A 25299-nucleotide genomic window follows, 5' to 3' on the forward strand; every position below is an offset into this window, starting at 1 on the left:
CACACACACACCCACACACACACACACACACACATACACACACACACGTGTCCACACACCCCATGGGGTCCCTTAAGTGTGAATGTGCCTTGAGGCAGAAAATCAGGGGGCAATTTACGACAGAGTCCAGCAGAGAAGATGGGGGATGTACCGTGGCTCAGTCCTCTGTTAAAAGCTTCATGTCAAACTATCACTGGTTTTTATTCAGGATGATAGAACTGAATCTGAATCCATTTTATGACAGAAAATGTACACAAATTTGCCCATGTTGACGAGTCAGTGAGTAAAATATAACATGGACACTCACATGTAGATGCAGGAAATGCCATGGAAAATACAATAAACAGTAAATGAATGCCTTGTGTTTCTTTATCTCATATCACATAAGTGTTTGCACAATGACTTTTTCTGCAGTATGTAATTGCTGGGACAACAATCACTTTTGTGATCATTGGGTTGAGGCATTGCTTCCTAAAACTGAAATCCTGTAAAATTAGGCTTTTAATGAAGTAGAATGAAAGAGCAGATTGGATCAATTGCATTTTACATGTAAATTAAACTGTTAAGTATGTGGATTATTATGTCATATGATGAGAGGAACAAACAATCTTTTTTGAAGCAGAAATTCATGTACAGGTAGGAATAGAATAAAATATAACGCTTTATTAGTAGATATAAGCAAATAGAAGCACACAAAACATAAATAAAGACGTATGATACAGCAGAATTTAATCTTGCTTTGCAAAAATGAAGGCAAAATATTGTACCCACTTACCTCTGTGGCACACCTTGTGATTATAGTTGTCATTAGGGTCATTCATCCATCTTTATCGCATCAATTACCACTGAAAGGAGTTTTACAAAGAAGGCAAAGCATATCAATTAGAAAAACTGAAGAAAATTTTGTTTGATGTGTACAGAACAAAAGGAAACTGGTTATAATGACCTATACAAACTGTAATTGAAATACAACAGGTTTATTTTTAATGAGCTGTTATGTTCTCCATCTTTTCTGTAAAGTGGGTAATACTACATTTGCTTCTGCCTTTAGCATAAAGCGTATTTAGCATAAAGCACCACTATGCAAGGGGAAAGCCTTAAAGCTGCACACATCGCTGTAAACTAGGAGCTTGAGAGCCAACACTTACTTTCATAAATCTACATTATACAGAACAGATCATCAGTGAAATATTTTCAGAAGCCATGAAATGTGAAATTGGCCACACAGCAGCCTGACGTTCATGGAAACAGCCTCCGATTATTTGCCAGATTTCTTCCCAGTTCAAAGCCCTCCCTCCTTACCTGTGTGTATTATGTTAAGCCTACAGTGACTGCTTACATTCAAAACCATTGACCTACATTGGCTGGTGTCTAGAATAACGGCAGGTCCGTTGGAGGTTGAGGTTTGTGTGTGAATGTATGCACTCAGTATGTGTGTGGGGCAGAGGTAATGTGTCGTAGCCATATGTCTGCTTTGGGTGATCCATGGCCTGTCTGTGTTTGTGCAGATTTGCACATTTCCTCTTTTCCAGCTCTTAGAATGAATGAAGCTGATTGACTGACTTTGGTATGTACACACTCTGTGTGCTCTCCTCTGTGTGTGTATGGGAGAATATTTTTTTACTTTGTAAGTCCCTATTCATTGCAAGCCTTTAATTTAATGTATCCTATTTCTTAACTGTCTGAGCACATATATAGGACAAATATCACACATTTCTGCTGCACAGGTCTCCATAGTCTAAGATACAGTCAAATGTTGGAGCAGACATGCTGTAATGATAAGGTCATGTTAAGTAGGGAAAGGTGGCGTCTGAAGTACAGGTAAGCCCTTTTTCAACAGAGATGCTGCTAAATATAAATATACACATTGCAACATTAGTGTCGAGGTTCCTGTAGATTCACTGCTCATCTTGCATATTCAGATGTGTCTCCATAATGTAAGTCTGGAGCCAGCACTGGACAAAGGTCTGGCTAAACCCATTCATTCTCTAATAGGACAAAAAGCTCTTTGGCTTGTTTTTATTTCTCTAAACCACTTACAGTTTTCTTGGATGGCACTAAGCCCAGGATGCAGTGATGCCACTGTGGTGCGTGTATTGAGGGGGAAAATGTTTTGGTGGAAAATTTTGCCACTAGGAGTCAGGCCTTGGCTTTAAAACGGATAAATCCTTAAAAAAGTAAATGGCACAATGGCCTGCCTCATTCTGTGATCCAAATGTTTGTCAAAACTTCAGCATATACTTACTAGCTTGATGGTTGTTGTTGTTTTTACATCTTGATGGAGACTTTGTAAACAATAGAACACAATTTTAGCACAGATTTCTGTTATATGGATTCATTTTTAACACCCTATAGTGGTAGGTTGCACATACTTAAACTCCTCATAACTCTGATGCCATTCCATGGTTCAACCTTTCATACGGTATGGGGAGGTGGTATAAAGGCACACCATTCCTACCTCGAACAGGCTGTGTAAAAGGGGCTGTAGATTTTGGTTCCCTGGTGGTCGCAGCAGCCCTGGGAAAAGTCCTAACAGGAAGTGAGCTGGCTGGGCCTCAGTCCTGCAGGGCTGCACACACCACAATCTGTCTCCACTACTCTTCATCAAAATACTTTGTGTGCACGTGCTTGTAGACACATGGGCTCCTTTAAATGAGAGCGCTTAATGTGTGTGCACGCTCAAAGGCATGTGTGTGTTGATTTGTTTTTAAATGTCGCATGAATGTGAAAACTGAGGCACGGCCACGCTGTGTAAGAACAGTATGTTTTTCAATGCTCTGCGCTTGTGTGTGACTTTGTGTCATGTGCGGGCAGCTTTCGTCACTTCCTCGACTTTGTAAATAACTGATGCATCTGCGGGAAACGACTTGAACGACTAAAGGCTGATAAATGGTATTAGTCATCACATCACCTCAGAGCCAAGTTGTACAGTAATGTGCAGCTGTAGGCAGATGTAAAACGTGACATGGAAACAATGGAGCTGAGCTAAACTTAATGTCATCACTCACATAGAACAATAAAAACATAAACTGCAGGAATGCACATGTAGGAAAAAAGAGACATTTTCTCCAGGAGTTGAAAGCGATAATATGCAACATTTCCACATTCAGTTACCCAAAAATGAATTACTTTTTTCATGTGTACTACAAATGTCTAAATTCAGAGGAATCTGTGATTTTATTTCATCTCAAGACCTGTTTCATTCATTCGATCACCTGTCACTGGCGTCATATCCCCTTCTCTAATATTAATGATAGCATTAAAGCTTAATATGGCTATTTCATTGGAATGAAATGACATAATATGAATACCAGTATATGCCACCAAACGTAATAAAACTTTAATATATGATTTCGGCCTGAGTCACATCAGGTGCATTTCTATGAGCAACTACTACTACATTTAGTATTGTTTTGATTTAGAAATCACAACTACAGACATTACACACTGTGCATTTAATATTAGTAAAAGTAAAACTCATTTCTCAGTAATACTTGACTACAATTACATGTAAATTAGAGTGTGGTAATTTTAACCCTTTTGTTGTGTTGATGTGGAATTCTTAGGAGCGTGATGCCTTAAAGGTGCCACATGCCAAGCTCGTGCAGTCTGTGTGGCACGTGTAAAAGTGTGTGTTCATGATCATGTGTGGTGTGGTAGTGTGTGTATCCTGTAGACAAGGAGGAGGGATTGGTTTGGTTGGCTGGCTTGGTGCAAGCTCTTTGAGAGAAGGGGGGGGGCATTAACGGGAGGAGGTAGGAGGGAGGTGAAACGGGTGTTCCTCTCAACTGCCTGCCGGTCTGGTTGCTGTTGGTAACTTAGCTTGATGAGATCAGAAGGGATCGGCTTTCAGCCCTTCATCTCACTGTCTCTCTCTCTCACACACACACTCACACACTCTCTCTCTCTCTCTCTCTCTCTCTCTCTCTCTCTCTCTCTCTCTCTCTCCTCTCTCTCTCTCTCTCTCTCTCTCTCTCTCTCTCTCTCTCTCTCTCTCTCTCTCTCTCCTCTCTCTCTCTCTCTCTCTCTCTCTCTCTCTCTCTCTCTCTCTCTCTCTCTCTCTCGGAAAGACAGAAGTGGAACTGAAACTGGAGTGGGGCTGAAAGTCTGTTCGGAGCTGTAGTTGTCAGCAGAGAATGTTGTGACAACGCTGCCTTGGAAACACAATTTAGAGTTGGGGCATAAGTGTACTGGGGGAGGTGTAGGGGCGAGGAAGAGGTGATAGCCTTGGGACAGATAAGCTCCAGGGAGGCAGAAGAGGGAGGGGAACAGGGCAGGGAGGGGGAGGAGGAGGAGAGAGCAGTGGGCAGCTCTCTGAGGAAAGAGGGAGTTGCTCTCTTTCTGTGTCTCTCTCACACAAGTCTTGCTGGCTGCTGGTCTCTTCTTCCTGCTGTCTACTCCGGTTCTCTCGCCGGCGGCTGGCTGGAGGAGTTTATCTGTGTTTTGGCTGCCATCTGGACCTGAACATGCCAGAAAACATGAGAAGACCCACAGGGGATTCACTGTAAGGATCTTGATCTGTTGCGTTGTATACAAGGAGCGTGTCATCGCTGAGACATGTCACAGAAAGAGATTGTTGCTATTTCAGGTGGGTTTGCTGCTTCTTTGTGTGTACTTGTGGAAGGCTGTTAGGAGGCATACTGTCACTGGATACAGCCTCATACAGTTCATGTGTGAGGGTTAACAGTGGCAGTCTTTTTCCGTCTATTTACACTACACAAGTTCAGGTCACGCTGTTTCTACTTTTAACCTTTTTTTGGCACATTTTCTTCTCTGGTAAATGGTTCTGTGCACCCGGCTGACCCTTTTCCCTCCGTCTGCCCCTGATTGCTCATCTTCTGTTGTCTTTAATTCTCTTAATGGTCTCCGAGCACCAGCTGGTCAGCTGGGATACCCGTCTGTGTGTGTGTGTGAGACACACTGCTTTTGTTTGGGAGAAATAGACAGTGGAGAGTTGTGGGATAAGCTACCCTAGGATTTCCCTGCTCACATACAATAATAGGATAGATCCTGCTTTCTATTTTTAAGCACACTGTTTGTCTTTATGTTACACCACATAGCCCTAATCTGACTCTCGGCTGTGCACTGCCTGCAGTAGCTCTTTTCAGTGCTGTGTTTAGTCTGTGGATGGCTGATTTAGGGTGGGAGGGTGTATTTGTGTGGTCCATCCTGGGATAGAGTGATAACAGCTCTCTTTTCTGACTTTATCCTTTGTTTTGTCAGCTGCTGACCTCTGTTTCTCTCTTCTCCTTCTCCTCCATTTTTTGTGTTCTCTTTCACCTGTTCAATTTCTCTAAAATCTTTTCCTCCTTCAAACTCTCCCTGCTTTTTTTTCTTTCTTTCAGTCAGACTCTTTTTTTAGGCACCGGTTTACATTTCCTTCCTTTCTATCTCTTTGTTTTTTTTTTGTCTTTTTCTGGATGCAATTTGAGACGAGCGGTTAGGTTTTGCAGTATCACATTGGTTGACTGTGTATGCTTGTGTAGTTGTACTTTTTTTTTTCCTCTGTGAAATGTCCTGGCACAGGACTGTCTGTTCCACACAAAGACAGTTTGGAAGAACAACGTGATACTTCAATCCTGAAATATTTACATCTGTGTGTTTCCGACAAACAGCCTACAGCAGCAGTTATTAAAACTATATAAATATATATATATATATATATATATATATATATATATATATATATATATATATATATATATATATATATATATGATAATGAATCATCTTTTAAAGGTTTGAAAGAGTCTAAACCCATAAATACTCCATTTACAATTAAATGAATACAGAAATGCACCACATCCTTGTGTTTCATAAATAATACATTGATTTTGTCCTTATTGATTCATTACTTTAATAATCAGTTAAGGTAAGGTCAAGGAAAATTCTTCATACTTAAGCTTTGCTCATTTTAGAATCAACTTGAATGTAGTTTCAGATACACATTCCTTTATTGCCACAGCTTAAAAAATCCTGGGGTTATGTCGATGTTGTGTGGGTGTTGCGTGTTTCCTCACACTCTTGTGCAAGCATGCTGGATGTTAAATGAGTGAGGCAGCAGCAGTGCGTCATATTCAGGCAGACTTTGATTCAGTTTCATTACTGCTGGGGTTGTGAATCTGCCACCTGAATCTGCTGCTACCCAGGAGAGCTTTATGGATGGCACCGCCAAGGCCTTTTGGTGTATGTGTGCGCGTGTGTGTTTGTGTGTCCATATATGTGTGAGAGAGAGAGATGAATAGGTTTTGCGTAGGTGTCCATAAAGGAGTGCTCAATCACTGTAACACTAATAGTCTTCCCTTAGGGTAGCATGGATTTTAAAGTGTCACCAAAGCCATGAGAGAAATATAAGAATTTAGAGGCTCACTTTGTATTTGTGCTCATAAATCTTTTGTTTTTGGACATTTTATCTAAATATGGTGCATTTTATTTGTTAAGCTATTTAGTTTCAGTTCCTTATAAGTGCAAGGGAGTAAGGTTGAGGGGCGTTTTACAATAGAATTTTAGTTTCAAGGAAAGAGGAGTAAGACAAGGAAGTGTGATTAACTTGGGGGATTATAACGACAGATGTTTTTTTTTTTTTGTTGGAAAGAACTAAAGGAAGTAAGAACTTGTGTAAGAAAAGAAAAAGTCCAAAACTGTTGATGTCACTGTTTGTCAAGTTGTGCACCAGTATGAAGTTTGCTCACACTGATTGCGGTCGACATCGGAGATGTCTATATAAAAGCACCCTCTGTCTTTTTAGTTGAAAGTTTAAAGTCCTGGTCTGGATTCTTTGTCTGTATTTTGACATTCTGTTTGGAGCCAGACGGTACCGTTTATGTCTAACTCTGGCATCTTCTGCTACTCAGGGATTCCCTCAGTAGGAATGAATGTCAGCAATGTCGAGAGGATGGTAGTTTGTTTAATCTAGTGGGTACAGTTGTTTCTATGAAGAGATATAATACAAATGTGTGTGTACGTGTGTTTTCATGGTTTCGAGTGACCACTGGTTTTATTCACTGTGGTGCAGTGAAAGTCCCCCCCCCCCCCCCCCCCCCAGGAGTGGAAAGTGGAAGAAGTGACCAGTTTTGTGATTCAGTTATCTGGATGTCATTGGAATTAAGTAAGTTTGTGGTAATGACATATGAGGTCAAAACTGGTTACATAATGACAGGGATGAGTGACAGGGTCTGAGTTTTGGCGGTGAACTGGATTATCAGTTGGTTTTGCCATTAGAAGTTTATCCTCACTCTAAAACTTTGAAACTCTTCATAATGATTTATTTATTTAGTTATTTATTTTAACCTTGATTTGTTTGAAGAAGCGTAAATGAAGATACAGCACCTACTTCTGTATTTAAGTAAGAATTTATGATGGTTGAGAACACTTTAGCTTCATCAATCTTGACAAGTCTGACTGCTGACATATTTTAATCCAGACTCGCAGCTGTGATTTTAGAACAATATTTAAATATTTTAGAAAAAATCTACTGAAATTCTAATTTGACAGCCAAAGGAATGCAGTAAACATTTTACTTGCAGATCGATAAACGTGTGACTGCTTGAATGAACTGGACGGTGTTTCAGTGGTTATGTGCGGTAACGCTGTTGGAATTTTTATACAAACACAATACTGTCATTAAAATACCTTCAGTAGTATTAATTAGTGTCTTACTCTGTGTAAATGCTAATTGAAGCTTAATGTTTCCGTGTACTGTACATGTAGCCAAACAACAGCTGCTCCTGCCGTCGTGATCCGGGATAAAAAAAAAATAAAAAAAAAAACACGTGCAGATACACGCTCACTCTCAGGTCAGACATGAATGGATAATCACAGAAACAGGAAAGCTGAATGACTGTCTTGATCCTGTGTGGCCTCGTGGGTCATCGGCTGTCCTCAGTTGCCCGTTTCAGACACATACTCACTTAGAATTTAGATCACTTAGATTTCTACAATTAAAGGACTGATGTCGCAACAGGACCTTGAAAAACTTGTCCATGCATTTATCTTTAGTGGAGTTGACTACTGTAACAGTGTCTTCTCTGGTCTGCCTAAAAAGTCTATCAGACAACTGCAGCTGATCCAGAATGCTGCTGCTCAAGTCCTCACTAAGACCAAGAGAGTGGACCACATCAGTCCAGTTCTGAGGTCTCTACACTGGTTCCCTATCTTTCAGAGAGTAGACTTTAAAATTCTCTTGCTAGCATAAAGCACTGAATGGTTTAGGCCCAAAATCCATCAGAGACCTTCTAGTCCAGTATGAACCATCCAGACCACTCAGGTCATCTGGTGCAGGTCTGCTCTGTGTTCCAAAAGTCAGAACTAAACATGGAGAATCAGCGTTCAGTTTCTATGCTCCATATATCTGGAACAAACTACCAGAAAATATCAGGTCTGCTGAGAGTCTGACTTCTTTTAAGTCAAGGTTAAAGACTCACCTGTTCACTGCTGCCTTTGACTAAAAGGCTTTTTACATTTTAAATTTTACATTCTCTTTCAAAACCCTGCACTGCAACTCTTACTTTATTATGTGTGTGTTTTTATATTTTTAGGTTTTGTGTGTTTTCTTACTTGCTGTTTTTAATCACCTTTTACATGTTTCTTTTATGTTTTCAATGTGTTTCTTTTTCCCTGTCGTTGTATTTCAATGTCCTGTGTGAAGCACCTTGAATTGCCTTGTTGCTGAAATGTGCTATACAAATAAACTTGCCTTGAAATACAGTAAATAGAACTGTATTGAACATTAAAAGGAGAAAACGGTTGGTGTTAGTCATAAGTTTATATTTAAAGATGTTGCTGGGATCCTCTGGTGAGCCTGACATGATTTCTGTGGAAAAGTCCACAGGCATCTCTGGTGTTTTGTTAGGGTGGTGCAGCGTGAGTGAGAGGTTCCTCAGCAGTTTCCTATCCCTGTGTGTGTTACACTTCAAAGCCTGTCTGCCCAGTCAGAGATTGTTAGGCAGATTTAAATGAAACACTGTCTGCGAGGCCGACACATACACAGCGTCCTCCACTGACAGACACATCCACATCCACATCCACATCCACCACCCTTACCCACTCTGTAAGTGTGTGAGTGGAGCTTGTTAGTTGCACAGAAGCAGAATCCAGATGAAGCCGGTCCACACACCAGGTGCACGCTGCTGTCTGTCCTCTGTCTGTCTCTTATCTCATCCCTTTGACGGGGCCTTCAGAAGTTTACGCGTTAATGTAAGATGTCAGTTTGTTTTCTGCCTCTCATCCACCCTCCGGTTCATAAATGATCTCTGTTAATTTACTGCTTCACTCACAAATATTTGTCGTCAGCTGGCATTCTTGTTTTGACATTTCATTTGGTTTTCTGTTTCAGCTTAGTTTTTTTTTTCTTTTTATGAATGTGTAAATGGTTTCAGTTTTTCTTTTTTTTTTGTGTTTGAGGAGTTGAGTAGTTTTTGTTTAGTTTTTGATTCAGTTTAGTTTTTCAGCTATTGTGAAGAAAGCATTGATTTACGGAAACAGAAGTTGAGTGAAGAAACCTTGTTTTTACTGTTGAAAGCCTTTTTATTATTAATTACTTCATTGTGGTACCTTTAGCCCTTTTCTTTGTACTTTTTTGTTCCTTTTAACGTAAGTATTTTCAGTCTCAGCGTTTGTCCATTTTAATAGCCTGATCCAGTGTCCATGTAATCTGTTTGATGACAAAGCAGTCACCAAGTTCACGATAAAAGCCTCACTTGCCTTTTGTGCTTGTTTTGTTCATGTTCGCTTATGCACAACTCGATGTAAGTTGCTGTCCGCTCCATACCTGTCGTCCCCAGCTGAATGGGCAGATGAAGGCTGGGGGAACGAGTGCAGTCAGTCCTAAATGAGTTGGCTGCACAAGAGGAGCGAGAAGGAGGGAGGGAGGGAAAGTAAACAACAGATGGCAGAAGCATGTTGCCGCTATTCGCACCAGCAGACGCTGCGCCAGCTCGCTAGCCTCTTGAGAGGTTACTACGCAACTGCGACCGTGACGACACGGGGTCAGAGGTCAAGATCGTCCTTGATGACAGCCCGTAATGCCAGATTGTCATTCTCATGCTGTGCCAGACTTGGGCAGGCTCGTAGATGCTGGGAGTTTGTATGGTGTTAAATGCTGTTTTCTTTGGCTGGATTTTGGTGGCGGTGACGGTTGAATCTTCCATGCAGCGTCCACTCTGAACCCACCTGCCAGCCGTGATGACACACACTGAGGCAGCTGTGTGTATGTGTGTCTGTGTGTGTGTGTGTGTGTGTTTGTCCAACGACTGAACCCTCTCATGCTGAGGAGTGAACTGAGCGGTGGCACACATTGGCTGCCAGCTGCCATGACCTCATTCACAGCAAGAGAAGAAGAAAAAGACAGGATGAGAATATGCAAGCAATCAAAATCAGATGGAGCGAGTGTGTGTTTGTGTTGGGGGCACAGAAATGTCACACAGAATTACGCCATGACCTCATTGTGTGGTGTGGCTGCTGACTGGTTCAGGGTATATTGTGCTTGTGACATCAGCTCTTGATTTAAAAAATAATAATAACAACACTTAGTTGGATATTAACTCCACCCATAACTATGATTATTTCCAGTTGAATATTGCCAACTTTAGATAACCTGAGTGGTTTGTTCAACACATCAGCATTCTACTGAAGTTTAACCTTCTCCTCCTACTTTTCACTTCATTGACTTCTTGTGTGTGCAGTGCGGTGTTGATGTGTAAATAACTTATGCGTCATCATCAACCCAGTCGAGGTGTGAGGTACTTTTACCAGAAAAAGCATCAGGTCATTGAATGTATAAAAATAAATGGGCGCATTGCGGCTTGTGGCGGGTGAGGTACAGACGAGCTGCAGATAGATGAGACATGTAGAGAGTTGTGTCATCCACTTCCCTGTCTGCCCGAGGTGTGACTGACTCTTTTCCTGTGAACAGGAAACAGCAGCTGACATTCCTGGAAGAGATCACTGCGTCAGTTAGACCGCACTGTACTGTGTGTGTCATCATCTCTGTAGTGGCTTCATGTGCTAAAATAATATGAGCAGATGAGACGAAACACTACTTTTCTGGCGTAGCAATAGAATAAGAAATGTAGAAAAACACCAATTGTAAAGAAATAATGTCAATCTTATCATTCTTGTTAAAACATCTGTAGAGTATGAGTGCATACAAAAAGACAAAAAAAACTATTTCACAGGGAGCTACAGGTATTAGACAAACCAGAGGTGGTCATGGAGAGGGCATGAACAATAGAAAAAAAGATTAAAATCCAGACACTCACTTGGTTGGAAAGATTAGAAATTGTAAGAAGTTTATTTCATGAGGGTCTGTAGATTAATTCTTAGGGGCTGGAGTTAAAAACACACCAACATGTGTCGGCATGTGTCTTCTTCATGGTGTTGAAGAACCAAGTGAATGCCTGGATGTTTGTCTTTTTTCTATGAATGCATACTGTTGATATGGGTTTTTTCTTTTGAATAACACTTCCAGTGAACCAAAAGTGGAAGTGGGCAAAATGACTTTAAACTGAACTTAAACTGAATCGAAACTAAACTCTGTTTTCTTTCATGTCTTCCATCACTTTTAGTACTGTCAAACTACCGTAATCAACTTATATGTATCTTAACATCTGTTTTTAAGTTTTTGTTTATAATGTGTGATGTATAATTTATCCACATTTTGCTACTTGGTATCAGTTATTATTTCATTTTATGTATAGAGTTTCTTGAAGATCTGTTTTGGGATATCGGACTATAAACTTTAATGTAATATGACTCAAACCAAAATCTTTACACCCACATCTTTCACTGGAAAGCACATGAAAATGGAAACTACATTGTAAAAGTGAAACCATGATATGAACTTGTGGTTATTGAGAACTGTAATTTGACTGTGTTGTGTGCCAGCATTTACGTAGATAGACTCGACTTGACAGTTTCAACTCTCCTACACAAAGGAATGGTGATAAATTATTACCTGGTGTTTTTGTTTTCCCTCTTATTGTGCTGATATTTTTGCAGACTCAGGCAATGCTCATTAAATTTACATTATCTTAATGAGAGCATGGCAGATGTAAATCTGGGCAGTGTTGCGCAACTGGGGAGCAGACATGTATTGGTACTGGCATATGAGTTCAAGAGGATACACGATGAGTCAGAGGATGTGTTCATGTGTGTTTGTGCCACTGTGTTTATGCTTCTTCATCCTGCTCATTGTTTATTCTTATCAAAACAAAGCCACACAAAATCTGTGAAACAAAAGATTTTGCCAACGCATCCTCTCTCTCTCTCGTTCCCTTTTTCCCCCATTTCATCATCTCTCTTTGTCTCTGTATAGACTAAAGCTTGTTTGCTAAAAAAAAAAAAAACTGGTAGTATATATTTGTTTTAATTGTTTGTTTTATTGTTCTTTCATCAGGAGTGGAAGCACCTTCGTCTTTCTGAAGACAATTGTGGCATGAAACCAGACTGCATACATCTTCCACTCATCACCTCCTCCTCTGTCATCTCCCTCCACCACTCGCCACTTAGGAACTTTCACTTCAGCTCCACTGCATTGATGAGGTAACGTCGAGCTTCTCGCCGCGCAGCACCCTTCTGCACAGACTCCCTTCCCCCTTTCTCGGCCTCCTCCTGTGGACCTTTTCATCGCAGACATGGGCCAGAAGATCTCTGGCAGTATCAAATCAGTTGATGGTCGTGGGGAAAGTGGTGGCTCACCGTCGTACCGGCCTTCTGCTCACCGCCGCCAACACCCAGAACTGAGGGGCCCGGATTTCTCAAAACCTCCCAGATTGGACCTCTTACTGGACATGCCATGTGCTGGTCTGGAGACGCAGCTCCGTCACGCATGGAACCCGGATGACCGTTCGCTTAACATTTTCATCAAAGACGACGATAAGTTGACATTTCACCGTCACCCGGTGGCTCAGAGCACGGACTGCATTCGGGGGCGGGTCGGATACACAAGGGGTCTCCACGTATGGAAGATCCACTGGCCCACCCGGCAGCGTGGCACCCATGCTGTGGTTGGCGTGGCAACAGCTGAAGCAGCATTACATTCTGTAGGATACACAGCGTTGGTGGGGTCGGACTGTGAGTCCTGGGGCTGGGATCTGGGACGCAACCGGCTCTACCATGATAGTAAGAACCGAGCACACAGCACGCTGCCATCTTACCCCTGTTTTTTGGAGCCGGACGAGTCCTTCACCCTGCCGGACTCCTTATTAGTGATTTTAGACATGGATGAAGGCACGCTAAGCTTCATGGTGGAAGGACAGTATCTAGGAGTGGCATTTAGAGGACTGAAGGGCAAGAAACTATATCCTGTCGTCAGCGCTGTGTGGGGACATTGTGAAATAACCATGAAGTACATCAACGGATTGGATCGTAAGTACCAGATACTGCACCCTATGCTTAGGTTGTGTACAAGAGTCTTTAAATTTGTGGAGCAGGGGTGTCAGACTCATTTTAGTTCAGGGGCCACATTCAGCTAAATTTGATCTGAAGTGGTCGAACCAGTAACATAATAACAGAATTACATATAAATGTCGACTCCAGACTTTTCTCTATGTTTTAGAGCAAAAAAAGTTGATTTACATAATGAAAAGGTTTACATCTACAAACTATCTTTTCAAAAGATGTGAATAACATGAACAAACTGAAAAAGTAAGTGTAATTTTAGCAATATTCTGCCTCAGTTTATCAATTAGACGTACATTATAACGTACAGATCACAGTGGATCTACAAATACACAAAACATTTAGTAATAGACAGAATCTTGTTAAAATTGTACTTACTTTTCTTTAAGACATTTCAGGTTGTTCATATTTGTTCAGGTTATTTACATTTTTTGTGAAATTATACTTTGTTTTAGTGTAAATACATGAAAATATTTACATTTACAAAGAGAAAAATTTAGAGTTGTCATTATTTATATGTTATTATGATACCATTTTACTGAATCCTGCCCACTTGAGATTGAATTGGTCTGAATGTGGAACCTGAACTAAAAGGATTGTTAATATTTTAGTGTAATTTTTGCATTTCACAGATTCATCCCAAGGGCCGGACTGGACCCTTTGGTGGGCCAGATTTGGCCCCCGGGCCACATGTTTGACACCTGTGTCATAGAGGAAAAGCAAAAACATTTTTAAACAAATGTATGATGTTCTATGATTACCCAACAAGTCATTGAAAGTAGAAAAATAACTGTGGTTGACCAATCTGAGGCTGAAATCTGCCATGAACTAAAACTAAACCCATACACACATACTTCAAACCACAAAACTTTATTGATGACATGCCGTATTAACCACCATCACATGTCAGACATGAAACTGTATTTGGTAACTCTGTGCTTTCAGGTATTGTGCAGTCTTTTGAGGAGCAGATAAGATGCAGGTTTCTCTTTGTCCAGTCACTGAAGCAGCTTTTCAGCTTCATTTAACAGACACTATAAACTAAGTACTTCTTTGTCCTCTTGCCTGAGACTTAAGAGAATTAATTACTGAGAATTAAAGAATAATAATTTGATCATATGTAGTCCTGCTCACCATATGTGTGAGCAGCAGCACCATTCTATTTACGGTCACTGAAATTAGCACAAGGCAGTTTTCTGCAGCAAATAGGGTGTGATCAACTACATCCTGCTTTAGATTTTCATAAAAGGTGTTTTTTTCTCTGTGTAAAATGTGAAACCTAGTAATTCTGTACTTTCCGATATTGTGCACTTGATCTCTCAACATCCTGAGGCAGCTTTTCTCAGATTCATTTAACAGATACCGCTAAGCAGGTCTTTGACTTACTACCTGAGGAAGAATTAAAGAATAATTTAATCATGTAATCTTGCTCACCAGGCCTACGAGAAGAAAATGTGTGTTATTTTTTTACCAATGAGATTGTTAAAAGGGATTTTCAGCCCTAAATAGTGTGCGATTGACTACATCTTGGTTTAGATTTCACGCTGGGTTGTTGGTTCAATGTAAAACAGCATGAGTTTAAGTAGCGAAGAGGCGGTTTAGTTGAAATGGCAGTTCAGATGTTATGCTGCATGCTTTGGTATGTGAATAAGCTGTTTTGTTCTCAGGAGATCCCACATTATGTTTGACTCCCACTGTCTGTCTATGTGCGTCTTATGAGAGAAGATAGTTTTCTTCTCGTCCCAGTCTAAACAGTGACTCTTTGAACGGCTCATTAAAAGCGCCCGTAGACACAGATCATGCTCGCATACACACACACCTGCCAGGAAGGGAAAGTGTGTGCTATGAAAACATGCTTATGATCTGGCTGTGGCCGTCCTCCTCCTCTGTTTGCAGAACCCCATGGGTCTTATTTGATATCACAACAGGGTGTGTTTTGGTCTGTTACCATCTGAAAGCTGAAAGGAAACCCGTCTCTCTGTAGATTGTTACGTCTGTGTCTGCTTAATCACGTCAGATTTCTCTTTGAAATGTTTTTCTTAGAAGTATTTTTCTCTTAAGGGTCAACGGGAAATTCACGACTACATCTAGAGCCTTTTTTTCTCCCCTTGAAAATTGGTCACCAAAATTATCTCTTAAATTCAACATCTTTGTGAAAGTCTTCAAACTACAGCCTGCCAGCTACAATATGAATCAGAATAAAAACTCAAAACACTTGGATGAATTTTAAGGCCAGAATTTTTAACCCCTAGTTTTAAGTCCTGCCTGAATGTATGTGTGATGTCTGGTAATCCCCTACACTCAGGTTTAGTTCAAAGTACATACTTTGGCTGTTGAAAGCACGTCACCTCAAACATTTTCTATTTATGGAGCCATCTGCTGAATTTCACAGCCAGTCTATGTGATGGGCCACCTAGGAGAATATTGAGTCTGTTCAAAGCCCTGGGTTCTATGAGTGCTATACTTCATTCTATGAAATGAGATTTGACTGTTGCAAATGTGCAAAGCTTAATGCAGGAGGAAAGTGAAGGTTGAAAGGCTCATCCTTATGTCTGAACGGACTAAGAAAAGACAGAGCCAGAGGGGAAAGGAGCAAAATAGGACTGTGTTTGCATTTGCAAGAGAGACAGGTGGATGGAGAGACACCATTAAATTTAAAAATACACATTTATTATGAGAATAGAGAGGAGTCTCCGCTCAGAACCCAGTTGCACATTTTTAGTTTTTAGTTCAGTTTTATGCGACTATGCACTCCAGAAAATCATTAAAAGCATAAATAAAATGAAATGCAGACAGATGAGACAAAGGCCTTATTGTGATTTAGGCCTCAGGTAGGGAAAACCCATTCAGACCACTGAATCTAAAACAATGCTTTTGGTTTCTTATTCCATCCACACATAACCACGTTCATAGCTGAGAGGTCTTCTTGGGTTATTAGCACTCTGGTTGTTGCTCTGAATCTGAAACAAACACTGTGGTGAGAGTAATATTTCATGATTTCATTCAGAGGTGAAGTAAATAGCCTTGAGGTGTTCTCTTTGTTGCAGAGTGGGCAAACAGGCTATGATTACAGTCTGTGGAACGGCTTCATTCAATATCAGATTTGAAGTGAATCGCCTCGTCTGGCCTGCAGATGACTCGGGTAGCGAGAATGAAGTCATAATGCTGTCTGCCTGTGAGTCTATGAGTGTTTGTGCAAACGCAGTATGTGGTCAGCTGGAAAACAGACATTGTATCATATAGCTGTCTTTTTCCACATCATTCACTCAGTGCTTTGTGTAATGCGTGAGTTTAGGCTTTAACACTGTGCGTGTTTGGTCATGAAATATCCACTGGGTTCTTCTGTAATGACTTTATCTAACAGGCCCTCGATGAGAAGTGACTATTGGATTGTTTGTGAATTACTGTTGTGAAGGGAAGCAACATGACTTGGGGGCATTAAAAAGAGATTTACAGACGCAGCGTCTCCTCAGCGCAAACAGTTTATTTTTCTCATCACTCGGGTTCGGGCAGTCTGCACCGCAAGCAGTCGATCACCCTTTAGCTCCACCTTAGATCACTGCTCCCATTCCTGCAGTAACACAATACGGCTCAGCCCAGACATAAAACCAAACTAATAGTAGTTTTGAGAGGATCGCACTAGACCATCAGGGTGCACAATAAGGACTAATGCAAATAAAATGCTGAGTGAGGTTTGCACTGCATTATCCTGTAAATGTGATGTAAATTATTCATCTCCTCCAACCCTCAGACTTCAAAGAATATCTCCACTTCCTTCTCTGCTTGTCTGATAGATTTCACTTAACTTGCTGCATTACATAAATAAGATGTATAACAGATAGAGGTCAACCAGTTGTGGATATGATTATGTTGGTTTGTATCAGCTGATAGTCAGTGAATCTGCTGATAAATGCGTCTTTCATTGAAAATAGGGCAGTTATTGGATTTGTACGCTTTGTGAATAATTAACCACGCACATCAGTATTTGCAGTGAGAAACATTTTTAAACATTCATATAGAATTACAACTTTACAACTAAAACGAATTAGTTATTTGCTTTTAGTCATATTGCTGCTACTCTGAACATATTGCATTTGTTATTATTTTACTGTGCGTAATGAATCTGTTCTTTGTTATTTAATATCTGTACATCTACACTCATAATGGTACAGATGAAGTTTATTGATCCACGGAGGGAAATTCACTTTTTTTTATCAGCTCAATAGAAAGAAAACCACATAAAAAACAGAACTGATGAACGCGCAATCATCGGTCCATGAGTCATATCAATTGAGGGTAACTGCTGATGATTAATGAGCAATTATGGGCAGAGGGAAGCAGCCGTCTTACACATTGTTGGAATTTACACATGATTTCTTGTGGATCTTTTGAAATAAAAAGCTTCATTTTGATTATTTTTAGTAGAAGAGGAAGAGCAATAATACATACTTTTTAAACTTTTCTTGGAAAGTGAAAAATATGTAGAGATGTAACGATTACAGATTTTGGTGCTACAGTTATAGTCAGAGAAATAATCGTGGTTTCATGATTGCTACGATTATTTCCGGGGGGGTCCCTCACAATGGGTACACACAGACCATATGACCGTATGTCCATTTGCAAAGTGAAAGTGAAACTTAACACGTGTTACTTCCTCTACATTTCCCATCTTTTCCCTACCTCCTGAAACTTCGCTAACTTTCATTTGAGGGGGCAGGACATTTGTTTAAGGGGCATTGCCCCCTCTTGCCCCCCCTCCAGAACCGGAGGGTGTTTACTGCATCAATTCACAAGTTAACCCTCCCGAAGCTTATGTGACAGTCTGAACTGCTGGAGAAGAATGGCCTCACTGTACCTAAGCTGTGCAGCCAGATTGTTGTGAATTTGATTGCGCAATGATAGCCTCAAACTGCGTAGATGACGATAGTGAATGCAAACTCTATGGAAATGAAAGTGAGCTTGCATAGAAAATATATTTACAGTTGAGACAATTCAGAAATACGTCCACCCCCTGAGACAGATGGTCAGCGTGTTCCTTCTCTGTCATTTTCACTCATGGAATGTTGAATGCAGCATTTGTGTAACATTGTTTTCATTGCATGTAGGAAGCGCATATTGGCGTGTCTTGGTTACGCTCTTAATCTGCTGTACTTTATGAGGCGGTTTTTGACAGCCTTGACGATTAATTTACCGTGACGTTTAAAACCGCGATTAATTGTAACAACGTGACATCGTTACAACCCTATAAATATGTCACCTCTGTAACCCAATGACTCGATAAAAATCAGGAATCATTAACTGTATAGTCACATTCACCATGAACAATATTTGGTTACACATCCTCTTACCGTCACACTAATTAATCGGATGACCTCTTGAATTTTTCTATCTTGAAGCTCCTTCCTCCCCCTCTGTTTTGTGTGTGTGCCTCTGTTATACACTCAGGTCTTTCGTCTGTCTCCTCCTGTCTCTACAATTGTACCAATTAGCAGTGCTTTGATTCGCTACAATGGGAACTGTCTTCGCTTCAGCCCTGATATGTGCCACTTCCTCTGTTTTCTCTTTGTTCGCTTTCTCGTCTCATTGTATTCAAACATATGTGACAGAAAACTTCAGTGTTGCAAAATCTGGCAGTTTAACGCTGCTTTCCTTGTCAGTTCGTATACAAACCAGCAGACCAACAGCTGGACATTTTTCACTGTTATCATGGGAAAACCCTGTGAGTCTAATTCTGGGGAAGGGCTGTTACTTCAGTGGAACACTTCTGTCATTTCTGGTGGTGACGGTAATGCCAGTGAGGTTTTGTCTTGTTCCTAAAGATGTTTTAAAGAGCTGTGACATGATTCAACCAAAGCCAACCAGTTCCTGTTGAACTGAAATAGGAACACTTATATTATATTCATAAAAGAAATAAGTACCTCAACTTTTGTGTCTTTTCACTGTGGTTTGTAAAAAAAAAAAAGCACACATAAGATTGTTAAACTCTCCAGTGTGCAGAAAACAAATCAGGCATTTTCATCACACAGACACAAATGCAAACACATGCCTTTTGTCGGCAGAGATTAATTCATACTTCACAGTTAAAATCACAACTGCAGGCTTATTCAGGCCTCACATTCCTGCAGATCTGTCACTGAGAAGTGACCCACTTTTTTTTTCCCCTCTGTAAGCTGGTCTGACACTCTGACCTCCCTCTTCCCTACTGTTTAGTCTGCATCACATGACCTTAGTACAGACTCCGGGTCACAACTAAACCAGCTGCTGTTCTATGCAGCTATGCATCCACTGAACACTGACATCCATTCATTCCCAGGTTGTTGACATGATGACCATCTCGGCCTGTTAGTTCAGGGTGATGAGTCCAAACTATATTAAACACAAAATCTTGGGAATGTACAGTTCTGTGAAAAAGTCTTAGTCCAACATTAGGTTTGTTGGTTTATTAAAGTTCTAATGACCACATATATGCATTTCTCAGTCTTTGTATTAAGATCCAGTCTGGATATATGGGAAGCATGTACAATCGTAAAAAATAAAAGTTTCAGGGAAAAGAACACCAGCGTTAAACCAAAGTGGTAGTATTTAGTGTCACTTCCCTTTGCATTTAAGATATGTTTAAACTTTTTGTTCAGACAACATGAGATTTATTACATTTTCTGATGTTTTATACCAGGTTTCATTCAATACATTTTTATATCTGTTTGTGCTCATTGGGGTCAGGAGTCACACTAAATAGTAACCTTTACAACCCATTTAGTTCAGTTTTGTGTGTGTCTTTTAAGGCTGTGCGCATATTTCTGGTATTTTCTCATTGTAGGTGAAGAAAAGAGAATGATAAATAAATATGTGTCCACATTTCAACTCTGGAAAAACAACAAACCTAGAGATGGCCTGAGATTTTTGCATAGTACTATATGTCAAACTTTTGGCATATTTAACTGTTTTTTGAGGTTTGCTTGTATAGATATTTGGATGATTTGTCTCTTACACATGTGATCAGTTCACCAAAATGAAACTCATTTTTCAGTTGTGTTTCATATGAAGTCACACATCTGAGAGACTTCTGTAGACATATAAACATGACAAAGATAAGACATATTATCATAACAACCAAAAGCACCACATGTTCCAGAAACAACTACTTAAATGTCAAACAAATGGTAAATTAACTAAAAGTGTTTGGCAGCTGTTTCTGTAGTTTTACCTTCTCTGTTCTGTTAAATTCTGTTCTCCATTGTATGAACGCATAAAGACCCAAACAGCCACCGGTGACCAAAAGCATCTACTTATCTATAATGTTTGATCCACTAACCCTATCCATACACGTAAATAATTGGTGTAAAATGCAGTTTGCCATCTTTTCATGGTCATCAGATATGACCCATTTTGGACGTTCAGAGGCTCCGTAGTGAACGTGGAAACACCATCATCTTCTACAGCATTGAATCACCTGTAAAACCTATTGAGTTTGACAAGACAGAAGTCGTAGATGCTTGTTTTTATGTTCAGTTAATGATATATTTTACTAAAAAGTCTGTTTTTCTTCAGTTTTCTCTGCTGTCAAATAATAATCTCTACTTTTATGAAATTTACTCTGAATTTTTATGAACATCTACATGATCAGTCAATTAAATAAGAGGAAAAATACCTGATTTCCACTTAAAAATGTAAGATACAGAGGATAATGTTACAATAAATGGTGATAAATCATTTAAGAAAGGTTAAATAGAGAGAAAAATTCAAGTGGGAACTACCATAAAATTAGCACTGGTTCTTTATGAGTTAATGCAGCAACAAATTTCAGAAATGAAAATATGAAAACTTGAATCTCATGAAATCCAAATTATATTCATGTCTAGATTCTACTGATATGAACTGGAAAATGATTCGATTTGGGGGGAAGAATCATTTAATTCTGCTGTTCCTACCAGATTAATTTAACCTGAGATTGGTGTTGAGCTCTTAGTTTTCAGTCTGCTCTGGTACAGGTGTGTTCATCAGAGTCTGAATTCTAAATCTTCCTCCCTGGAGCAGTGACTCAGCTCTCCAGTGGAAGCACAGCAGTCGGAAAGCCAAAGCTCCAGGTTTTGCACTAACTCCTGGTTGTGTGATATGTGGGTCAGTGGGTTAGTCCTTTAGCTTAACTTGGCTCCTAGCCTCCGGCATAAATGGCATGCTCTCTCTCTTCTTTATGCTTCCGTGATTTATCTCCCTCTGCTTTTCACTCATCTTCCCCTTCGCCTGCTTTCCTTTCCCTTTCTTGTTCAGTTCAGTTCGCTGAAAGTGCTGGATTCTCCGCACATGAAGACACACACACTCAGCAAGGGCACAAAAACAAAAGTACATACTTCATTTTTTCTTAGACCTCCCAACCTTTTGGGAAGAATGACAGGATTTTGAGCACTTCAGTACTTGTAAGTTCATGTTTCATAGTTTCAGTGGCAAGATTTGACACAATTTCACTATAAATGACCAAAATAATCACATTACAGATGCTAATTGTTGCTAATTGTTTATCATAAATGGAAGGTATTACATTTACTAATATTGTCCCTAAATTTGAATGTCGTCAGAGGATGAATGCCTGTATCTCCCCGTTCTAACTCTTTATAACATAACTAATCCTGCACTACATAGCAGCAAATAAAACAGCTCAGATGTATGTTTGAAAGTGATGTGTAAATGTGGCATGTTCATGCTTCATCACCGGCTTTGAGATCTAAACACCCTCAGCTCCAGCAGGGAACACTGGTGTCATGTCAGTGTGCTCACAATCAAATATTTAGCAGCAGACGAACAGTGGCGAGGGGGAAAAGGCAAAGAAAAAAAATGAAAAAAAAAAGAAGAAGGGAGAAAGAAAAGTAATGGAGTGCAGGCAAAGCTGTGACAAGCGACAGAAGAGAAAGCCAAACAGAACCAGAAAGCCTAAAAAGAGGATTGTTGTATCATCTCTAGTGTCGAGTCTTTCATGAAAATAGCGAGAAAGCTACTAATAAAAGAACGTGTGACATACGGCATAAAAAAAGAAAGAGGGGTAAACTAAAATATACAAGAAATGCCGCAGAGGCCACAGCGAGATGTGGAAACGATCACTGATCAAAGACAGAATGAAAAGTGACGGAGACAGGACGATAAAAGACGAATACAGAACGGAGAGACTTTAGAGATGAAGGGACGAAGGTGTAAAGAGTGAGCGAGAGGCCATGCATATTAAAAGTCATGTCAAGTGGCTGGTGTCAGTTCCTTGCAGGTCACATGAACATTTAAGCGATGCAGGAACGGTGGAGCAGGGAGAAGAAACTGGGTGCTAATGAAGGACTGCAGGGCAAAATAAGACAAGTTCTGGAATATAAATAGGCTTTCTTCGCATACATTCAAACACATGCACTTACAAACAGATGTGAACCGCGCACATTCACATATGAAACATGATTCAATAGCTTAAGGGTTCTTCGTATAATATTTGCAGATGCTTGCGTGTTCAAGTAGCAAACAAATTCAGAGTTGTCTTTTGTATTAAGGTTTAATTCACAGTCTGTGGAGGGATTCAGTCAGACACGCAGGCGGTTCAGAGCGAATTCTGAGCAATTTTAGACTTTTACTCATTATCAGAAAACAACGGAATTTTCTCGTATAACAGATTTCAATCTTTGTTTTATGGTCTTGTAACACATCCTAAGAAAGGCACTTAAAATAGAATGACAAACTCATATGACTGTACACTTTAATACTGAAGTACTAAGTGAAGAAACCAGACTGTCAACTGGGCTTTTAAATATTTTCTTATGGTCAAAAAATAAAACCAGTAGAACATTAACCTCATTTATAATATAAAATGTGTTCAGTATTGAAATATGCATCAGTAAAAAAAACAACAAAACAGACATTTTTCAAGTGTTTTAGCTTAGTTTTAATAAACTTAACTGTTTTATTGTCCAGCCCTACACTCAGCATTGTACTAAGCCAGTGATTTTCAACGCTGGGGTCGGGACCCCACGTGGGGTCGCCTGAAATTCAAATTAGGTCACCTGAAATTTCTAGTAATTCATTAAAAAAAAAAAAAAAAAAAAAAAAAAAAACCTTACTAATAAAAAATATATGGTGAGTTGGCAGAGACAATCCCAATCCATAAAAGACATGATTAACCTTGAAGCTGAAACTGAAGCACTGTGGTACTGTTTATCTGTCAAATGTTCATTGTGGCCAGTTTCAGATGCTGCAGCTCTTTCATAATTCATAGTTTGAGTTATTGTTTGTTCAGTATTAATTTGCAGCTTTGTAAATACAAGCTGGACTGACTGTACATATCCTGACCGAGGAAAATAAAATTAACAAGCCTAAATGTTGTCTAAAATTAACTTTTATTTGCAACATAGTATAGCAAACCATTGCACGATCAAAAACAAATAAATTTTAGCAAAAACAAATGTCTCCATTTTAAAGGTCTGGGGTCGCCATAAATTTGTGATGTTAAAATGGGGTCACGAGCCAAAAAAGGTTGGGAACCACTGGACTAAGCTGTTTTTTTTAACAGGAGACAGTAAAGACACCATGCAGAGATAAAGTCAGAGACAGAAATGCAGTCAGTTACACTGTACAGTAGCTACTTACCTCAGTTGGACAAGCAAACCTTTCTTTAAAAGTGCATATAAATACGTCTGCTAAATAAGAGAGAGTCTCTTTTTCAGATCATTTTGCTGTATTTTCTTCTACTTGTGAAATCAGATAATTTTCTTTCTTAGGATTCTTTGAGCTCTACCTCAGATTAATTAAAAGATTTCCTGAAGCAACACTGAGTTTCTTTGGGACTTGATAAATCAGGCTTTTATGTATCTTCAGTGACTGCGTAGCTAGACAACATTGGCATTTTTTTTCTGTTTTCACCATGTATTTCCTGCCTTTATCGCTTTATGCCTCTACTCCCCGATTCCACCGCATTAATGGGCCTTTATTGATCCAGCCTGGCTTTTATGAGCACCTCAGGCCCAGGGCTGTGTGCACCTGCTCTCACTAATGACAACTGAAGCAGGTGGTTAATCTCATCTAACTTAAAACTCTCAAAAATACGAATATAAAGCGATTCAGAATCCCACTTCATTAACTAAAATGAACCATTTCAGATTAAACTCATCTTTTATTTCACCTCTTTCTGGAAACCATTGGTATCGTTATGATGGTTATTCACAGATGAGCTTGTTTCCGTGGCAACCTGCATTGCCAACATCATCACCTGTATAACATACAGTTATCAAATATCAAGAGTTGCTTCTTTATTGACTATAAAGTAAAAATGTAACAGCCGGAAACTTAGCCACTAGTAAAAATGTACATTGCATGATTCATAGTCGGCTTCAGGGTTATAAGGTAGTTTCAAAAGTGTGTAGTTCTGTTTTGAAACGTAATTCACATTCACTTGAGAGTATTGTGGATAGAAAGATGGTCAGGAAATTACTTTTCAACTGCAGGGGGGCTCTGGGGATAAGAGGGCGCAGATAAAAACGGAATAAAAAGCTGTCAAAGAAAGATGACGGAGAAGAAGCTGTACGTTTCCATTGGGGTCGTCACTGTAATGTACCTGTTGAAGATGACAGGTTAACATGTTCCTACCGTTCTGCCTGTGTGCATTAATAGCCCTGCCATTTGTCCTATTATTTTTGTGAGCAATAGAGATTGCTCTGACAGACAGACTCTGCAGAAAGTAAACCAGAGTGATTTCACACCTGATTATCTCTCCATTTACCCCACTCTCTACTCAGGGCTGATCCATTTCCCCTCATCTGTTCCACCACTTTATGGATATGCATGTGTCCTACATGGATGGAGAATACATCTAGACATATGTACTGTAGGAAAGTTACTGCATTTATTGCATTATGACATTACCTCTTTGTCATTTCCTGG

The 25299-nt window shown here is 39.8% G+C and overlaps 1 protein-coding gene across 2 annotated transcripts in view; it reads left to right on the forward strand.

Annotated features, from left to right (window-relative positions):
• The window catches only part of LOC115437002 (SPRY domain-containing SOCS box protein 4-like), a 107572-nt gene that overhangs the window by 42562 nt on the left and 39711 nt on the right, over window positions 1-25299 (forward strand). Inside the window, exons 1-2 of one of the 2 annotated variants that reach the window (XM_030160052.1) lie at window positions 4285-4588; window positions 12395-13365. In XM_030160052.1, coding sequence (XP_030015912.1) covers window positions 12633-13365 — 733 coding nt within the window. In that variant the 5' untranslated portion in view covers window positions 4285-4588; window positions 12395-12632. Of the gene's footprint in view, window positions 1-4284; window positions 4589-12394; window positions 13366-25299 lie in introns of those variants that run through there. The other variant, XM_030160053.1, reaches the window with a different exon arrangement.

The sequence above is a fragment of the Sphaeramia orbicularis genome, chromosome 17, assembly GCF_902148855.1.
Source record: "Sphaeramia orbicularis chromosome 17, fSphaOr1.1, whole genome shotgun sequence".
Taxonomy (NCBI): domain Eukaryota; kingdom Metazoa; phylum Chordata; class Actinopteri; order Kurtiformes; family Apogonidae; genus Sphaeramia; species Sphaeramia orbicularis.